Source organism: Bactrocera oleae, chromosome 4 (genome assembly GCF_042242935.1).
Source record: "Bactrocera oleae isolate idBacOlea1 chromosome 4, idBacOlea1, whole genome shotgun sequence".
In the NCBI taxonomy this organism is placed as follows: Eukaryota; Metazoa; Arthropoda; class Insecta; order Diptera; family Tephritidae; genus Bactrocera; species Bactrocera oleae.
Genome location: NC_091538.1, coordinates 70,625,830 through 70,644,086, shown reverse-complemented (window position 1 = coordinate 70,644,086; position 18,257 = coordinate 70,625,830). Strand labels below are relative to the sequence as shown.

The 18,257-nt window shown below is 36.4% G+C and overlaps 2 protein-coding genes across 3 annotated transcripts in view; one reads left to right on the top strand and one right to left on the bottom strand.

The window, feature by feature from the left end:
- Positions 1-13,757, bottom strand: part of Egfr (epidermal growth factor receptor) — a 119,366-nt gene extending 105,609 nt beyond the window's left edge. Inside the window, exons 1-2 of one of the 2 annotated variants that reach the window (XM_036367336.2) lie at positions 12,672-13,757; positions 11,390-12,580 (exon numbers count right to left, since the gene is read on the bottom strand). In XM_036367336.2, coding sequence (XP_036223229.2) covers positions 11,390-11,525 — 136 coding nt within the window. In that variant the 5' untranslated portion in view covers positions 11,526-12,580; positions 12,672-13,757. Of the gene's footprint in view, positions 1-11,389 lie in introns of both variants that reach the window. The other variant, XM_070108380.1, reaches the window with a different exon arrangement.
- Positions 13,758-16,665: 2,908 nt separating this feature from the next.
- LOC106620075 (serine-aspartate repeat-containing protein I) lies at positions 16,666-17,641 on the top strand. Its single transcript, XM_070108379.1, has one exon. It carries the CDS (start codon positions 16,711-16,713, stop codon positions 17,488-17,490), a length of 780 nt encoding a protein of 259 aa, XP_069964480.1. The 5' UTR covers positions 16,666-16,710; the 3' UTR covers positions 17,491-17,641.
- Positions 17,642-18,257: the final 616 nt, after the last annotated feature.

The window sequence follows — 18,257 nt, the reverse complement described above, 5'->3', positions numbered from 1 at the left end:
GATCCTCCGCACCGTGCATTGCAGGCATTTCTGTGACTTTGTCAATGGGTATGTATGTGCGGGTGTATGTGCTCTAGATGATCGTATGGGTGGGTAGTTTTAATGAATTTGTTCTCTATATTTTAGTATGACGTTTTACTTAAAATAATTGCATGTCATATCAAATTTATTATGAGGAGTAAGCGCATATAAAAATTAATGGAACACACTTCCTGCGAATGCAACTAAATGAAAATAAATTTGACAATAAAAACTAAACACAAGTTAATATATATATATGTTGCAGAGAAACAATTAATAAAAAGGTAATTAGAGAATAAAAATTAAATATACATATGTATATGTGCATAGCTTCTCATTTGGAGTGGAATACGCTTCTGGAATAAAAATGTTTTCCATAAAAGAACTTAATTTTGAGCGGTCAGTTTGTTTGGCAGCTATATGTTATAGTGGTCCGGATCCGACAAATAAGGCGATTCTTGGAGAGGAAAGGACCTGTGCAAAATTTCAGTTGTATTTCACAAAAACTGAGAGACTAGTTCACCTATATACAGGTAGACGGATAGCCAAATCGACTTAGTAGGTCAGGCTGTTTATTTATGTATATACATACATACTTGTATATACTTTAAAGGATCTCCAACGTTTGCTTTTGAATGCTACAAATTTCGTGGTAAAAGTAATTACCATATTCCTGGTGTAAAGAGGAGTAGGCTGTAAGCAAAAATAGGCTATAAATGCTAGAATAAATAAAGAATAAATCCCGCGAAACGCATCTCACAGTGACAACTCAAGCCTATTTGTTAAAAAGCTTGCTCTACAGCCAACCAATTAGCCCACCGGTAGGAAGTCGTTTGCTTAGCTAAATATCTGAGTCTACATCTATATATTTATACATACGTCCATAGTAACTAGCACTCAACCGGCTAACTAGCTAACTTATAAGCCTAGCTAACACAGCCAACTCACAAGAAAAACGAAACTGTCAGCGACAGCCTTATTATCAACATCAAAGAAATATAATCACAAACACATGATGCTGATAATGATGAGGATGATGATGACGGTGACTGTGAATCATGAGAAATCATGAGAAACGAAACCGGTTGAAAGTATCTAAGAAATGTTTAAAACCAAAAACAAGAAAAAACATTCAAACAAGCTAACAAGCTGACGAGTGCGCAAAAAACTGAAATACGAGTAGACATATACATACATATGTATATGCATATATATTACAACGCTATATAAACCTATATCGGAGTTCCTGCGTCGTTCAGAAGCGAGTTCACATCAAATTAATAACAATTAAAAATTTATTATTGAACTCGATTTCGTTGCAATGAATTGCAATAACATATCTCTCTCGTTTCTTGCGTCTTTTTCGGCGTTTTCTCAGAGTGTTTGATAATACTCGCGCACTTGGAAACGTAATTCGGTGTGCTTGTTGTTGGTGTTGCGTTATAGCGCGCTTCACATTTGTCTGTTGCATCAGCGCCAATGGAATTCGACACACATTTCGTCGATTCGTCGATATCGATACGCTTTATTTGATTATTATCGGTAAGTTATGTATGCTTTAATATTTGTTTTATTTTTATTTTGCTTTTGTTTTCTTCTTTCCAACGAAAACAATGGAGTAAATGCCTATCAAAGAGGGATACATAAATTATAGACAATTTTAAGATACTAGCAAATAGAACTAATTAAAGATTAATCGCGGTGTGTTAGTATTCTTCGTTAGTGTAATAAAAAGCTGAACTTAAGATTCACTGTCTTTCTTAGTTTTTAACTTTAGATGTTTATGTAAATATTTTTGGCTGCTAATTATTTACCTATGAGTCCCTAGAGGAAGTCGATTTGATTTTGAAAAAGAAGTTCTACCACTTTAATATATATTTTTCATCAACAGCGATGGAAATTGGAAGATTGAAAACGATAAATTATCGATATACCTAAAGAAAATGGTTGAATAAACGCTGTGGAAAACTTTCTATAATAATTATGTTCGCAAGTGCATAGGTGAGAAGTTATATAGGTTCACAGAATTTCGAAATTTTTCTTTACATAAAAAAGGAATAAAGGTCTTCCACACGAAGTATTTCTGAAAATTGATTGCTGACTCAAACCTTTCAATATCGGTAGTGAAATAATCAAGTTCTTCCCTTACAAAAGCATATACAAGCACGTGTGTATATATCACTTAATATTTTGCTGATTCAGTTAATTATCAGCACAAAGCAAAGCTTGTTTTATAACAAAAATCAGAGAAGTGACAAATAACCAAAGGTCATAAGAAAAAAGCACAAATTGTGCTAAATTAAAAAGTAACAAAGTATAAAAATATACCAACGGAATGGTAAAATATGGTATATATGTACATATACCATACATATACGCTCATAAGAGTACATAGCGACTTATGTAATCGAATAAATTGAATGTAAATAGTACCTTTTTTGTAGATATGTAAAGCATATAATTTGCTGAAAATATTTCTAGCTATTAATAAGGGGACATTAAAATACTTGAGTAAGCAAAAAAAAATTTTTTAATATTTTTTTTTCGTTTATTAATTCGCCGAGCTCGCGCTAAACATACATATGTACATACATAGTTAATATATGCGAACATACCACACATGCGAGCTTAGCAATATTAAGTAATAAAATATCATTACCATTTTTATGCATTCCACTATAAAAATTATTTGCATACCAGCTTTGCAACAACAACAATTGCATATGTACACACATACACAACTATGTTCGAAGATATTTGTATAAATATTTTAATTTATTTCAATTGATAAAATTCGCGAATTCAGACAGACATGTGCTCAGAACACATCACAGCTGTGCTATAGAGTATGCGCACGCTCACATAAATACACACATCCATACAACTGTACGCGATTCGTGTGTGTGTGTGAGTGCATGTTTGCTAACTTTGGTTGGCTACCAGAGATCGTGCACTCAATTGAAGCCGAACACTGGCGTTCTCAAGTGGCTCACAAATCAGCTGCTGGCAGCGTCTGCATGTGTATGTATGTTCCAACGCCAACACATGCTCTGTCAGCGCCACATTTTTTAGAAGAACTCTTCGCATTCACATGCATAGCTCTACATAGTTATATGTATGTATGTATGTGTGAATTAGTTAGATAATGTGCATATCTAATGTTAATGATTGTGTTCGGCAATGCTGCAGCGCACTTGCATTGATGCCCAGACCGCAGACGATCCACTGCGATTGGTCAATAGGTTCGTAAGCATATGTGTTCGGCATGAACAATTTATGGCTCTTGATTTTGTATGTATATAGGGTGGCGGCGGAGTGGGGGGCGTTCACACGGTCACTCAGCCACAGAATCGAAAGAAGCATCATATTGGTAGGAGAAACTTGTGGAAGTGTGCGTGTGTGCATATTGCCGCCAGTGCCTTACTACAACACATTCGAGTACATATTTGAATGTGCTGCCCAGTAAACCATAAATCGGGTTCTGGAAAATCTGATTTTTGAATAAATATGGCGATCACTATTTCAAAAATGTATACCATATAAGTAGACAAAAAGCCAAATTGATAATGTATATTCTAAAGAACCTGATGTTCCTAGTAATCTGACGCCAAATTATTATATTAATTTTTTTTATCATAGGAAACAGATTTTTTTAACTTGTGTTTGCCGCGTCTAGAACATTGCTCCAATGGAAATGTAGATCTCATTAGAGCTATCAGTCGAAATTTATCATGAAATTTGGTTTTTGCTAAACTTAAAGATTCTCTTTGCAGCAAATATGCTTTTCCGAAGGACTTAAGATTCATATCCATTAGTTGGTCGAGAGATAATTAATTCACATATTATTTAAGGGAAAAGATCCTTTTATATTGAATATAATAGTTCGAGTTACCCACTTATCGAAACAATTTCTATTTTGTTGCGACTACAAGTATTCCGGAAGCTATTTGCTAATACTATGTTGTTTTTGAAAATTAAAAAAAACTCTATTAATTGTTTAAAAATGTATGGGTATATTTTTATATATTAAAAAGGACCTTTCGGCCTCCTTCCGTGGCAGAAACCTAAAACAAATGATCGGTTCATTTGTCTCCGAGTAAACACTCAACGAAATTCGAAAAATATGGTTTTGAAAAAAAGGGTTTAATGATAAACGTATGAAGCTGACTGAATGATTGAACTAAAAACTGTAATTCTTAAAGGCACATTTCACACCCTTAAGATTTGTTTGTTGCTTTCTACGAATTTTCAAAAATCGTCTATTTTTTGTATATTTTTTGAGAACCATTTCGCTTTACTGGGCTACTTGTGCTTAATTCGTTTAGCCAAAGCGCCAGCTGCAAACGATCTCCGATTGGCGTTGGTGTACTCAAAGATGAAGTGCGGTTGATGGTAGCGCTGAAGATGTTTCGAAAATAAAAGTCCTCACATACATACATACATACTTATATTCATGTGTTCTCACGTATCTTTCATTTGTGTTACTTGTTGTGTCTTGTCATTGTTGTTGTAGTGTTTTTAATTATTATTATTTCTTATTTCTCTCTTTGCTCTATTGTTTAATTTGTGCGAATGCGATTTCAGTTTCTTTGTTGATCGCCAACAAATTGTTTGTTTTTGTAAAAGTGCTATTACTGATAGATCAGCATTTGTATGAACGCAGGGGAGGGTGTTTAGCGTAAAAAACGTGTTGAAAGCAATTGGGGTAAAATGGGAAGACAAATGGTACCAATCTGCAAATGGAGCGTAAAAATTATTTTTTTTCGAGAAAATCTCAACGTTTACATATTTGTTTATATGTGGCGGCAGATTTTTTGTTTTGAAATGAGTTTCGCAGATTTCTGGTGGTGCGCGCTTGGCACTGCGTGATGGGTGAATTTTTAATTATTTATCATAATTCGATTAAACGGGGAGACAGCCAACGAAGGCCAGAAACAACAATAAATAAACCAAGCATGCGGTGATGTGCATACGTTTATGGATATTTTCTATAGAATTGCTGCAACATGCTCAAGCACTTCGTTTTCCTCCCTCTGTTCTCAAACATTTTCGTTATTTTTTCTGTTTCCTCTTGCTGCAAACACTTCAAGCGCACTTCAACGCAGGAAACATGATTTTTAAGTGGCGCAAGGATAATTTGAAAGGACACGCATTCCGGCATACTAAGCACGACAAGACGATATTTACCGGTCTGCGCTGCATTCCAGCGCACTGACTAACTGCTTATAGCATGCCTAAATGTGGCAGACATATTTTTGAAGGCGAAAGAAAAACAAACGCTTGCATTGGAAGAAAACAGGACGATGACGATGTCTCGTTGTTGACAAGACATCCGCCTGCAAAAAGAACACACAGCGCAGGGAAGTGACAGGCATACCGATATATGTATGTAAATCACTGACAGCCAGCGTAACAAAGAAGCATACTTATTTAGGCTCAGGCTTGCTGACCTGAGACTCACTTACTCTACGCTTCTCACCCGAAAATATGAATTGAAATTCGATATCTTTCATAATTCTCATACACCTTAGCATTTTGTTGCTAAGTGCTAACAGCAATTTTACCATTTCGCCGACGACACTTCTCCAAAAAGACAGCAGCTGGAGTAAAAATTCGAAAAAAGACAACACTGCATGGCAATGAAGTGGAAAAACGAGCAATCAGAGTATGTGTACCTGCTGGCCAACAAAGTCAATTTCTTCTAGTATTCTCGCATTAGTCCAAAATTACTTGGAATGAGCGCAAGTGCACACCGCAAGGCATTTGAAGTGGCCACTTGGATGAAGTCGGCCATCGGCTGTAGACACTTCGAGTGCTTATTACGAAAATTGTTTCAGTTTCTTTCTTCTTTTTTTACAGTACACGACTTGCGATCAGATTGCATTAATTGCAAGTAGTCGAAAACATTAGAGTATGGGCAAAGACGGACGTGCCAAATGAAATATATTTATTGCTGTCTCTAAAGAACACAAAAAGATATCTATGATAATTTCTTTGTTGCTAGAACTGCTCATTTTGCAACTGATACATCTCTACATAGAAATTCTTTAGATTTCCATTGCATTTTTGTGTTAATATGATGACTCGCCAGGCTAGAGTAAAGTAGCTTGTGCGCACAAGCCATAGATAAAGTCTAGCACCAGTGCTTCATGCGGTAATTTGATATATTTAAGAGCGCTGAAAGGTAAAAGTTCTCGAAATTCCAAAAGTTTTGTGATTGCTTGACCAGTATTATTTGAACACGCATCAAAATGAACACCAGCAAAGAGAAAATATGCCATATTTTACAGTTTTTCCCCGCTAAAGGCGAAAACACAAGCCAAGAGCCTAAAAATGTGCATAGTATTTATGATTCTAATACTGTAGGAGTCAATCATGCGCAATTTTGGATACACCACGCTCTGAACTAATGTCGAAAATATCAATAAAATAATGAAAATCGTCGAGTCCGCCCGTCAGGTAAGCACTGTTTCGATTGCCCAATAGCTAAACGTTGAACAACAGCCAGTTTAGAACGATTTAAAGAAGGTGGGATACAAAAAGACCCTCGTTGTTTGGATGCCACACTAGTTAAAGACTGTATTTCCAGAATCGCAACGGTGGCCAAGCCAGGATTGACTGTCAGGAAGAGTTTGCTGTGTATTGGGTGGGGTTGGCAGGGAACCATCTACTATGTGTTCCCCCAGAAGTGGTGAATAGGACATAAATAGTGTTCCATCAGGCAAGCCAGGGCACACACATCGATAATGACACGCCAGAAGCTCAGGCTTGGCTGTGACGTCTATACATCCACTTTATAGTTCGTACCTGGAACCCAGTAATTGTAATCATGCTTGCTTATAGCGAATTATTTTGCTGGTGAAAAATTTGGCTAAAAAGAAGCTTATGCAAACCAGCAGTTCCAGTTTTAAGCCCATAAGGACGAGGCATACTATCAAAAAGACCAACATGCTATCGCTGAACGACTATTTTTCGAAGAATTATGATAACGATTGATTAAAGTTATTGACCAGTATATAGTATATATATATAACTAATTGTTGGTCACGCCTTATCGTCTATTAAATGTCGCGTATTGCTACTGTTACGAAACGCTGGAAATAAACGACGATTTACGAAAAGCCGCAAAAAAGCATAAACATGTATTTTGTATTTGTTTGTAAGAACGGGTTTCGTTGCATGGCTGGCATTAACAACAGCACAATCAGTGGTAACAATGCCCTAACGGATAGTGCTAACAACAGTGCCGAGGCACTCTTAAGTAAAAATTCAGCTGAGAGAGGCATTCAAGCGATCGAACGATCGTGCGTCCATCCAACTATGCAAAGTTTGGGCAAAAAGCGAGAGGAGTAGTGCAAAGACCATGCAGTGCAACAGAAAAGGTGGTCGGTGCCACGGCTGAAGGGTGGCTAAGCAGCAACTACTCATATGACATTACACGAATGTAGCATGCCACAGGTGGCGCAATGCAACTGCAACATGCGGCATAGTGTAGCTTAAATGCGTTTGCAGCTTGGCCAAAGCAGTCTTGCAAAAGTGTAAATGCGCACACATGCAAAGGCACGCATACGAGGCAGACGTGTACGTGAGTGTTTCGCAAAGCGATCATGTTGCATGCTGCTGTGGCAGCGGCGCGGCAGGTGAACCGTGCGATGCGAACACAGTGACAACAGATTGAAACTCAGTAACAACAACAACAAAAGTGTAGGGCAGGTGCTGTCATTACTTGCATTCGGTTGTTTTTTGTTTTACGCTTCTGCTTTGCTTTTGCAAAATTTATGAAGAGTACAAACGGTCGCCCAGCAGCTGAACTGATTCTGCAACTGCTGTGGCGTCACGTTAGCGCTGACGACCCTAATGAGCGACATAAGTAGCTTACTTTGTAAATACGAGCGCGCTGCTGTCAAGGCAAGTAGGTGGCTTTCTCCGATGTATATTTTTATGTTTTCGACTTCGACACTGCTCGAGATCATATGGTGGGCCACCAGACGTTGCAAGTGAAATCTATGCCGGCAGCACTAAGACACCTCGCAGATATTTATGTATGTTTTGTGCTAAAATATATATATATATATAGGGTCGTCATATATATATATATAGACGAAGCATTGTTGTCAGTTTGTTTGTTCTCCCCTTTCTTGCTAGCTGTTTGCTTACTGCTTTTATTTTCTTTCTTGCTAGTTAGCGCTGACTCACAGCGCGAACTCTTAACGAGGCCAATAAAACAGTTGAGTGAGCAACAACAAAAGTGTTAACTTAAGTATCATATAAAAAGTAAACAATGTTATCATGCATTTACTTAATACGAAGACGAATGATAAGCTCGAGGTGCACATGCATGCTACATACATATATAAAATGTACCTAAATACTGGACTTTAGTACTATGTATTTATGTTACTGTCTCCAGACTGTATTAACTTGGTCGTGTTAACTAAACAGGGAGTCATTGATAGGTGACCTATAAGATTATATATATATACATATCTGTATGCTACTCAAAACAAATCAGTTCTGATTATTATTGTGACTAATTTCATTTATAACGAATAGTTGTTGGTGGGAATTGGTTTCATATCAGCGAAAGGAATCTTGATAGTCTTGATTTTTTATCGAAGCAAAAATTGAAATTAGAAAAGTTTATTCAATATTATATAAAAAAACAAGAAAAAACGTTAACTTCGGTTGCACCGAAGCTACAATACCCTTCACAGATACAAAGGTTTCTTACAATAACTTGATTCCGATCTAATTGCGTGAAGATACCTCGTCAAATAAAAAAGTTTGCAAGCACTTTACTCCGATCGTTCAGTTAATATGGCAGCTATATGTTATAGTCATCCGATCTATATAATTTCTTCGGAGATTGCATTGTTGACTTAGGAAATAACTTATGCTAAATTTTGGGAAGATATCTTGTCAAATAAAAAAGTTTCCCATACAAGAACTTGATTTTGATCGATGTGCTTGTATGGCTGGTACATATTGACGATTTCGACAAATGAGAAGCTTTTTGAGGAGAAAAGATCGTGTGTAAAATTTCAGATCTCAAAAACTGTGGAAGGTCCCTATATACAGACAGACAGTTACGAACATAATATCCTGATTATATATTAAAGAAATATAAAATTTAGTACAATACTGATTTTCCCTCTGCTAGCTGTACCTACAAATGTTTTCCTTTTTTTTAGATAATATGTTTTGCCAATTTCTACTCCTATTATTATTTCCCTGAAATTAACATTATTTAAACACCAAAGCGAAACTCCAAGGTCCAACACGAAGAGTGACCGAAATAGAGAGCAGAATACTAAATAAACAAGTTGACTACAAGTGGCGATCTATGAATGAATAAATATCCAGTTGGCAGCAGACTTCAAACGACATAATGGATTACCTTACACTTTTCTTTTAACAGATGCGTGCGTGTGTGTGTATGTACAAAAACATTCAAAGAATTGGTCATAGTAAATAACTAGTTTGTACTATACAAATGCCGATATAACTCAAAACCCAAGTCAAGGCAGTCATGAATGAGCCCACACATTTACAAAGACAGAAAAAATGTAAAATCAACGAGCCGGCGAATGGCCGCAAAGTAAAATGCAAATACACATAAATGAGTCAGAATATAAAGAAGTAAAAAGTAAATGTGAAAATGCCGATTATCCTGTTCGTCGTGAGCAAAGAACACAACAACAACAACGCGGTCAACAATTACCTGTACGCTGCAGGTTGCACAGAAAATCCAGAATATTTACAGCGCACAGGTAAATCATACCTGCGCACGAAGGGGGAATCAGCGAACCCTTGCGCACATTCAAACAAAACACACATACAAATATAAATCATATAAATGTAAAGGCATTGAAGGTGGTTGCTATTTATATGGTTTTTGGTTTGGTTTTTGAAAGCAGTTGTGATCCTACTCCTTCTATTCCTTTCGTGTGTATTTCGCTGCTGCTGCTATAGATGAGCCACAACATGGGAATAAAAGGAGCGCAACAAAGCAAGGTAAGCGGAGCAGATTGTTGGTGGAACAGATGCCTTACCCTAACCATTGATATATTTCGCAATTCTCGAGATCGATATTTTTCTTCAGATTCCTTTATGTTGCCCAAAGGAGATTGCTCACATCGTGATTTTGTTTCTATAGTGAGATTTTCCTTTTACAGCTTTAGTTTTTATCCGTTGATCTTAATGATAAATTTTCGTAACTTAATAGAAGAAAACCTGCAAGCATGCAGCCGTCTGTCGCTCATCTTCAACGGCTGTCGGGTGAAACGATCAATCGATTACATACATACATACACATGTATGTATAGTTATCCAATAAAAATGGTGATTTAGTTAAAGATACACAAATCCATAAATTGGGTAGTTCGGGTTTTCTCCAATTTGTCCAAAAGTTGTTGATGATGCTTAGAGATACGGAAGTGTTTAGAGAAATCACGCAATCGCAAGGGAATTTGAGGCATGCAACAATGTAGGTAGGCATACAATTTTTAGAAATATTACATTTTTCGCTTCATGCATGCTGCCGACGATTTGGGTGTGTTGCAAGGATTGAACACACACAACTCATGTATAGTTAATAAGTTTTACAATTAGTAAGAAATTTCATTTGAACGGAAACAATTTTGATTGAAATATGCTCGCAAGAGATTTGTAATAACTGGGTTTGTATTCAAGTGTGTAATGTGTAATGAAAATATGAGTTATGTAATTTTGCTGCTTCTGTAATTGAAAAACATTAAGAAAACATATCACCAAGATTACTAGTAAAAGTAAATATCGATAGAAAGTTCAAACATAGCCCGCAAGCTCGGCATTGTCTTTATTAAAAACAGTTTTTCTAAAACATAAAAATATACTTGTTGTTCCCCACTGCAGCCTTAATACCCTTCACAGGTGCATTTCTTATAGCAAAAAAAGGTGTGAAAAGATCTTTGTCTTGATTTCCATTGGTCAGTTAGTATGGCAGCTCTATGCTATAGTGGTCCGCTATCGGCGATTTCGACGTATGAGCAGCTTCTAGACGAGAACATGACGTACAAAATTGCAGACGTACAAAAAGAAATACACTTCGTAGGGTATACGATGGTTCTTCTGAGCATAAACCTAACAACTCATTGGGCACCTCATTGCTCATTAAGATTTACTTATACTTGTTTCTAAGCTACTTATGCGTTAGTTGACTCTCTTGAGAACTCTCCCAGACTTAACGTTTCTCTTTCAAATATACATATATTTCTTCTTATAATCTTTTATAAATATTTATCTAAATCGACAGGCAATACTCTACGTATCATATTTTGGTTATTTTGTTCTATCGGATACAAATATATTCAGCTACACCCGCACTCACCTTTCATATCTCCATGATCTACATAACCAGCAGTGATGGATCCCTCGCTAGTTGGAATAGCAGCCAAAAGGAAAAATCCCAGTGACAGCCACATGATCACATGACTGTGAGAGCGATACGCTGTGTTTATCTGCATTTCGGACGTAGAAGGTGGTATTGCTCAATCTTTATATTAAAAGAAAATATTTTTAAGACTTTGCACTGTATTCTTTACACAAACACACACACAATTTTTAAATGCTTGAGCCTCTTATTAATATTTTATCGCATCAAATATAATTGATTCAAATATTTTATAAGCACAATTTAACATAAACTTCGCGAACTATTTCTTATTCGTTGTATTCACGTTCAAATTCACCGCATTTTATTATTATTACAAATACATATATTTATGTTGTATTTTTATTTACGTTTTGCTGCCAACAAAGAACTGGGCTCAATTTCTTGCCTTGCGTGGCTCGATCAAGCGTAGCGCCGCAACGACAACGATAACGGCGGTGCTCGTATGGAACACACGCTGCCTATGTACGACTAATTGCAGTGTTTGTTGTTAATTTACGTTGCTTTTTTTGTTGTTGTTGTTGCTAAATTTTGCTGATTCTGAACGATGCAGCGGAACGTCTGATTCGCAAGCACAGACTAGGCGCGGAAGACCGGGACGCGTACGCGATTCTTGTCATTTGACGACTCGAACGAAATCAAAACCTGCGCGCACGGCGACAACGACGACGACGGGGAGGGAGATGAGAGCGACGCTAAACTGACGGCGATAAAGCCAAGATCAGCATATTGCCACATGTTGCATTAATGTACACGCATACATTTGACAATTTGTTGTTCTAATTTATTCAAATGTTTATTTATAGTTATATTTTACACTTTATTTTGTTTTAGCTGAGTTATTCGTATTATTTATTTTCACTGGCAATATCCTGGCTGCGAATCATTTCAACTTGGCAGCTACTGTACATACAGACATCTGCAAGGGCTCTCTCCGCTGGTGGCGTTGTAACAACAGTCAAGGTGTGACAGCTTACCAATTAGCATTTATCGGGCGATCGTACGTTCGTTTGTTGATCACACAGTGTTGTTGTTGAAATAGTTTTGTTGTGTTTTGCAGGTTTTCAATGAATAAAACTGTTTAGAGCAGTTCTCTGTATAGTTCAATGGAGTAAACCAGTATGACGCCTGCTAAAACAAGTCGGTGGCGTGTATCAGCCGCAAAAATTTAAATGCATTAATATTTTTTAATGTGAATTTATAAATATTAAATACCTACATAAATGCGTACGTAGTTCGTAAAATCACTCGACTCCATTTATTTTCGTGAATCGTTCAAAAATTCTCTTGCACACCAGCACTTTGGAAGGAACTCAAATTTCCGTTTCCGTTTTATTGCGCGATCTCTTCGTATTTGTATATACTACACACACACACATACACATTTGTACATATGTGTACGCATTTGAGAATATGCGCAAACAATGCAAAGTCGTTTATTTAGCCGCTTTTAGGCCAAGTGTATTGAGGGTGCGCATTTGCTCGTTACACTTGTTGAGCACACTTAATTTCTTTACTGTTTCCAACTATTTATTTATTTTTTTTTTTATAATATAGTAATGTTATTGTTTTTTTGTTGCCATTGGCGACAGCAATCAGGCCGTCGAGCGTTATGGTTTCGCACTGCCAACGCTCGACTGCAAAAGCTCCTCCACCACTCACACTGTACCTAATGCCGTGTACTTTTTTATCTGTTTATTAGCGCGTATGTTTTTCAGCAGTTGATAATTAATATTTATAACACTGCGTATGACTGGGAAATTATTAATAAACACTGAGTATTACTTTTCGATTTGTTTTGCAATTTGTTTTGCACTCGTTCTGCATTTCCCACCTTTTTATTTATTTATGCGAAACAATGCAGTTCGTCTGTTTTCTTTCTGGCAAATATTTAATTACTTCAAACAACAAAGTACAATATTTCAAAAACTCACAAATCTTGCCGAATGACAGGACTGCGCCGAAAGACGGCGATAGCTGATAATGAGCGAGTACGTCCGCTGGCACAGGTGAATGCGATCAGTTAATGCTATAAATTACTATGATTTTCGTTTTTGTATTCACCACTTTCATTCACTTTTATTGCAATTATTTGTTTTTGTATACCGAAATTTAAATATTTATTTATATTTTGTTCTTGTTTTCCAATTTATTTTGAACTATTTCGCTTTGCACATTGTAATTATAATAGCACTAACGGAATTTGGCTAAAAGGAGTCGCTGAAACCAAATTGTTGAAAACGCGTAGCGACAACAAACGGCGCATTCAACACAAACTTCCAACATCGATGAGAGACAAACAACAAATGAGAGGCGAACGCGCACGATGACCAAAGAGCGGCTCTGCTGCGCGAGCAGAAAATGGCATACAGAAATATGAGAACAGTGTTGCTGCTTTTTGTTGTGGAATGTTTTGGTAGTGAATTTTCAATTAAGGGGAAAAAATTGTACTTACCAAGTGCGTAAATGGATTTGCCTGGCTCATGCATTTCAGTAATTTCCCTTTACTTTTTTCTTCTATTAATTTATTAAAGAAATTATTGTGGCAGGTATGCAATGAAGTATTACACGGGGCTAAAAAATGAATTATCGAGATATCGGTAGAATCGATTATTTCAACTATCCGTCTTTCGATTTACTTTTTGCAACTATTGATTATTTTAACTATGTACCTATACAAATAGTTTAAGGTGAGAGAATTCGAGAAACTACTTTTTTTTAATTTTTCTCATACTTTTAAGATAATCAACGAAGAGAAAATGATATGTAGCCCATCAAAGCTTTATACTTGTACTGTTTCCGGCATGTTTTGTTTCGTTATATCCTACATAACGGCTATTTTAAAACATGAAAATGTTAAGAGGAAGTTTTTTGATGATTTCTAAGTATTTTAAATACTGTTTGTTTGTATCGTAAATAAAAACGAAAAAAGTATGATCGATAATTATAATTTTTCGGAACTTAGAGCTGACGATTCTATAAACTATTATTGAATTTATCGATCATATATACATAAGTAAGATTAAATTATCAAAGGCTAGTTCTCTTCTGTATCACAGAATGATTTATCAAAGCTACCTGACAGCTATTAAAATGCAAAAATAACTAGATATAACGCAACTTTACAAAGGCAAAATCCTTTCTTTCTCATATATCTTTAAATTATTTATAATCGAAATATGTGTCTGCACTTTCAAAAGAGACACACTGTATACAAATGGTTCATGACTCTGGTAAGTTTAAGCAAAGCGCCATCTGCAGTAAAGTTTTTGAAGTTTTATATATTTAAGCAGACAGGTTTGTATCGGCTCAGCATCTTATTTTGATGGCGATAATAAAGATTTGTATTAAAATACGTGAAAAATTAGCCTTCACCTTCCGAAAAATTCTAAATCGTGGTCATGGCGATTGATTGGGCTTTCTTGTTGTCTCCGTTGATTACAAATACTGTAGTAGGTTCTAAATAAAGATATTCGGTAATGAACATATTAGGGTGGGTAAAAAAAAATTGAATATTTTTTTCACTTGGCACTCTGAAAAATAGGTTCTTAGACAACTCTAAGATAATCTCTTCAAGTATGAGTTCTTAATTGTAACGGGAAGGTCCTCCTAACAGTTTTCTTTTTTTTCTCATTGTCAGATAGAAAAATGCATAGATTTTGTAGAAAATTGCTCTACAAAATTGTCTCTTACGATTTTTTCGTAAGCATAACCGTTTAAAAGATATTACAATTAAAGTTTTATTATCTTTAGGCAAATTTTTCTTATTCTTATGAATTTTTTAATATAATAATTTATGATGGAATGAAACCATTTTAAGTTGCAAACCCCATTGTTTTGTAGGAAATTTTCTACAAAAAATTGGGAAAACTACTATTTTTAAGATTTTCGGAAGAGAGAAAAGACAGCGCCCCCCAAAATAGGCTCAGGACGTTAAGGTCCGGTCTTATTATTTTTATTATCTTTTTTAATTTTTTTCATTGATGTTTGTCGATGGATATCTTGTAAATGCTTAACTTCAACGAAAAATTATATAGATATATTTTCAAGTAGTTGGAAGCGAGGTATAAATTTTTCTATTTGATAATAAGAAAACAAGAAAAAACGTTAACATTGGCTGAACCGAAGCTATAATAAAAGCAAAAAAATATCTTTATCTTGATTTTTATCGGTGCGTTTATAAGGCAGCTATATATTATAGTAATCCTATCTGAACAATTTTTTCGGATATTGACTTATTATTGACCTAGGCAATAATCCATGCCATAGTTCGCATATATACAGTCGGACAGACGTACATGAATAAAATATACTTTGTAGGCTATCCGACGTTTTCTTTTGTGTGTCACAAACTTCGTGGCAAACTTATTGTGCACCCAGCTCAGGGTATAAAAATACAAAAATGTAAGGCGGAGGAGGAGATGCCTAAAAAAAAGGTAAGACCTCAAAGTTTGATTTTAAAAATACTTTTTTCATTTAATATATAAAAAGTCCGCTTACAAAACTTTCCATAAACCAAAACCTAAGGAAACCAAACTCCAACTGATATAATGCAATGAATGAAGATAGTTTCCGTACCCCTTACACTATTCAAATCCATCTCTCCTCCAATAATTAAGCATAAATAAAACACGTAAAAATATTAAAGTGTTCTAGCAGTGAGATCTGAGTAGTCATTATCACACAGGATGCAGCCCTTGATAGCAATGATAAAACTATTCAAGGGTATAACTAATGAAGTCTTTAGTTTGACAATAACAAGGAAGTGCAATAATTACGACATATATAAAAACGAAGTATCACAAATGTACGAAAGTACTCACAGAAATTTATTTATATATTATAAAAATATTTGAGCACTTCATACCACTTAAGGCTATGAGTCAGCATTCAAATCTTTTGAAAACAAAACATACTGCGCCAATAAATTACATATGCAAGTAACACCCCCGAAAGACAACCACATTTACGAGAGCTAATAGAGAGCAGATATAACATCGCATATACTATAGATTGCATAATATCGAATATCAAAACAACTTCAGATGACAGCGGAGGGCTTTTCCCACCAAGCACGCCGATAAAAGATACTCGACTTTCAATTAACTAAACTTTCCAAGTGTACCACTTAATTGAATTTTACATTGATAAATGCATTTTTTAGTTAGAAATGTATTACTGTTCTGGTTGAGTATAAATAACTCTGCCCAAAGAATAGTCAATCAGTCAAGTTCTTTTAATTGTACCAAACTAACAAAATGAAAGCCACTTTCACCGTTGCCGCTGTGCTTTGCGCCTACTTATTGGTCCAATCGGCCGTAGCATTGCCCTTGTCTTCTTCTTCCTTTTCTGAATCAGGAGAAGCTGTTATTCAACAGGCACAGGACCACAAGAGGAAGCTGCCCCCAATTGTTATTGATACTTATATGAAGGCCGATTCCCACATTAAAGTACCTGAGGAAGTTGCCGAAGCTCTAGCCACATTGTTCTTCAAGTTGCAACAAGAACAGAAGAATAAGCAACAGAAAAAACCAGTTGCTCAGCCTGAGGAGCCGTCAAAGGATGAACAGCCACAGAGCGATGAGCCATCAAAGGTAGACCAACCCGAACAAGGTGAGGAACCGTCAAAGGATGAGCAGCCTGCATCAGCTGAACAGCCAGCTTCAGCTGAACAGCCAGCATCTGCTGAAGAGCCAGCATCAGCCGAAGAGCCAGCATCAGCTGAAGAGCCAGCGCAAAGCCAGGAACCAGCAGCAGCCGAAGAGCCAGCACAAAGCCAGGAACCAGCAGCAGCCGAAGAGCCAGCAGAAAGCCAGGAACCAGCAGCAGCTGAAGAGCCAGCTCAAAGCCAGGAACCAGCAACAGCCGAAGAGCCAGCGCAAAGCCAGGAACCAGCAGCAGCCGAAGAGCCAGCACAAAGCCAGGAACCAGCAGCAGCCGAAGAGCCAGCACAAAGCCAGGAACCAGCAGCAGCTGAAGAGCCAGCTCAAAGCCAGGAACCAGCAGCAGCCGAAGAGCCAGCTCAGAGCGAACAGTAAATTAAACTAAATTAATAGTTATGTAGTCCGGGCGAAGCCGAAACAGCTGCACGATCGAGGAGTCTTATGTGGAAGCCTCTAAGGGAAGCCAAATAAGATGTTTCATGAATTTGTGTAGAGATTTTGAAATAAAAAATTCATATTGCAACAATTTTTTTAATCTTTTAAAATCAGTTGTTAAGTACAAAAAAAAATTAGACAGAACTAGATGCGAAAAATTAAATTCTTCTCTCCTTCGTTATGGCAAGTGGGTTCGGATGGAACCAAATTCTTAAGCTCCGAAAAATCCACGAAGAAAGACTGTAAAATATTTTGATAATAATATTTTGGGCAGAAAATGTCATCGATTTTTGCTTTGAATATGACACTACATAACCTTAGTACGGAGAAAATGTTATCTCACAATTTGAATTTCCTTTTGAAAGTATATACTTGTATAATTTATAATTGACGATTACGTCGCTGATAGAAGTCTCTTTTGCGACCACCTTGATTACATTCGAAAAATTCAGAGATCTACTAGTTTTTAGGCGAATCTAAACGGTCAGAAGGGTCCGAGAGATACCCGTTATTGGAAAAACTTCTATATTTTGTGGTTGTCGGAAGAGGGCAAAGTTGGAGCTCTTCAATTTGGCGGCGACGACGGTAAGTATATATATAATGATTATCAGTGTTTGGCCTAAAGCCCATTTAACATTATGAGCGCTATCAGTTGAGAAGTCGGATATAAATACTATAAAAAGCGGTACTTTTAATTCAAAATCATA

Coding starts and splice junctions, on each gene's coding strand:
- LOC106620075 (XM_070108379.1), top strand. CDS start 16,711: ATGAAAGCCACTTTCACCGTTGCCGCTGTGCTTTGCGCCTACTTATTG.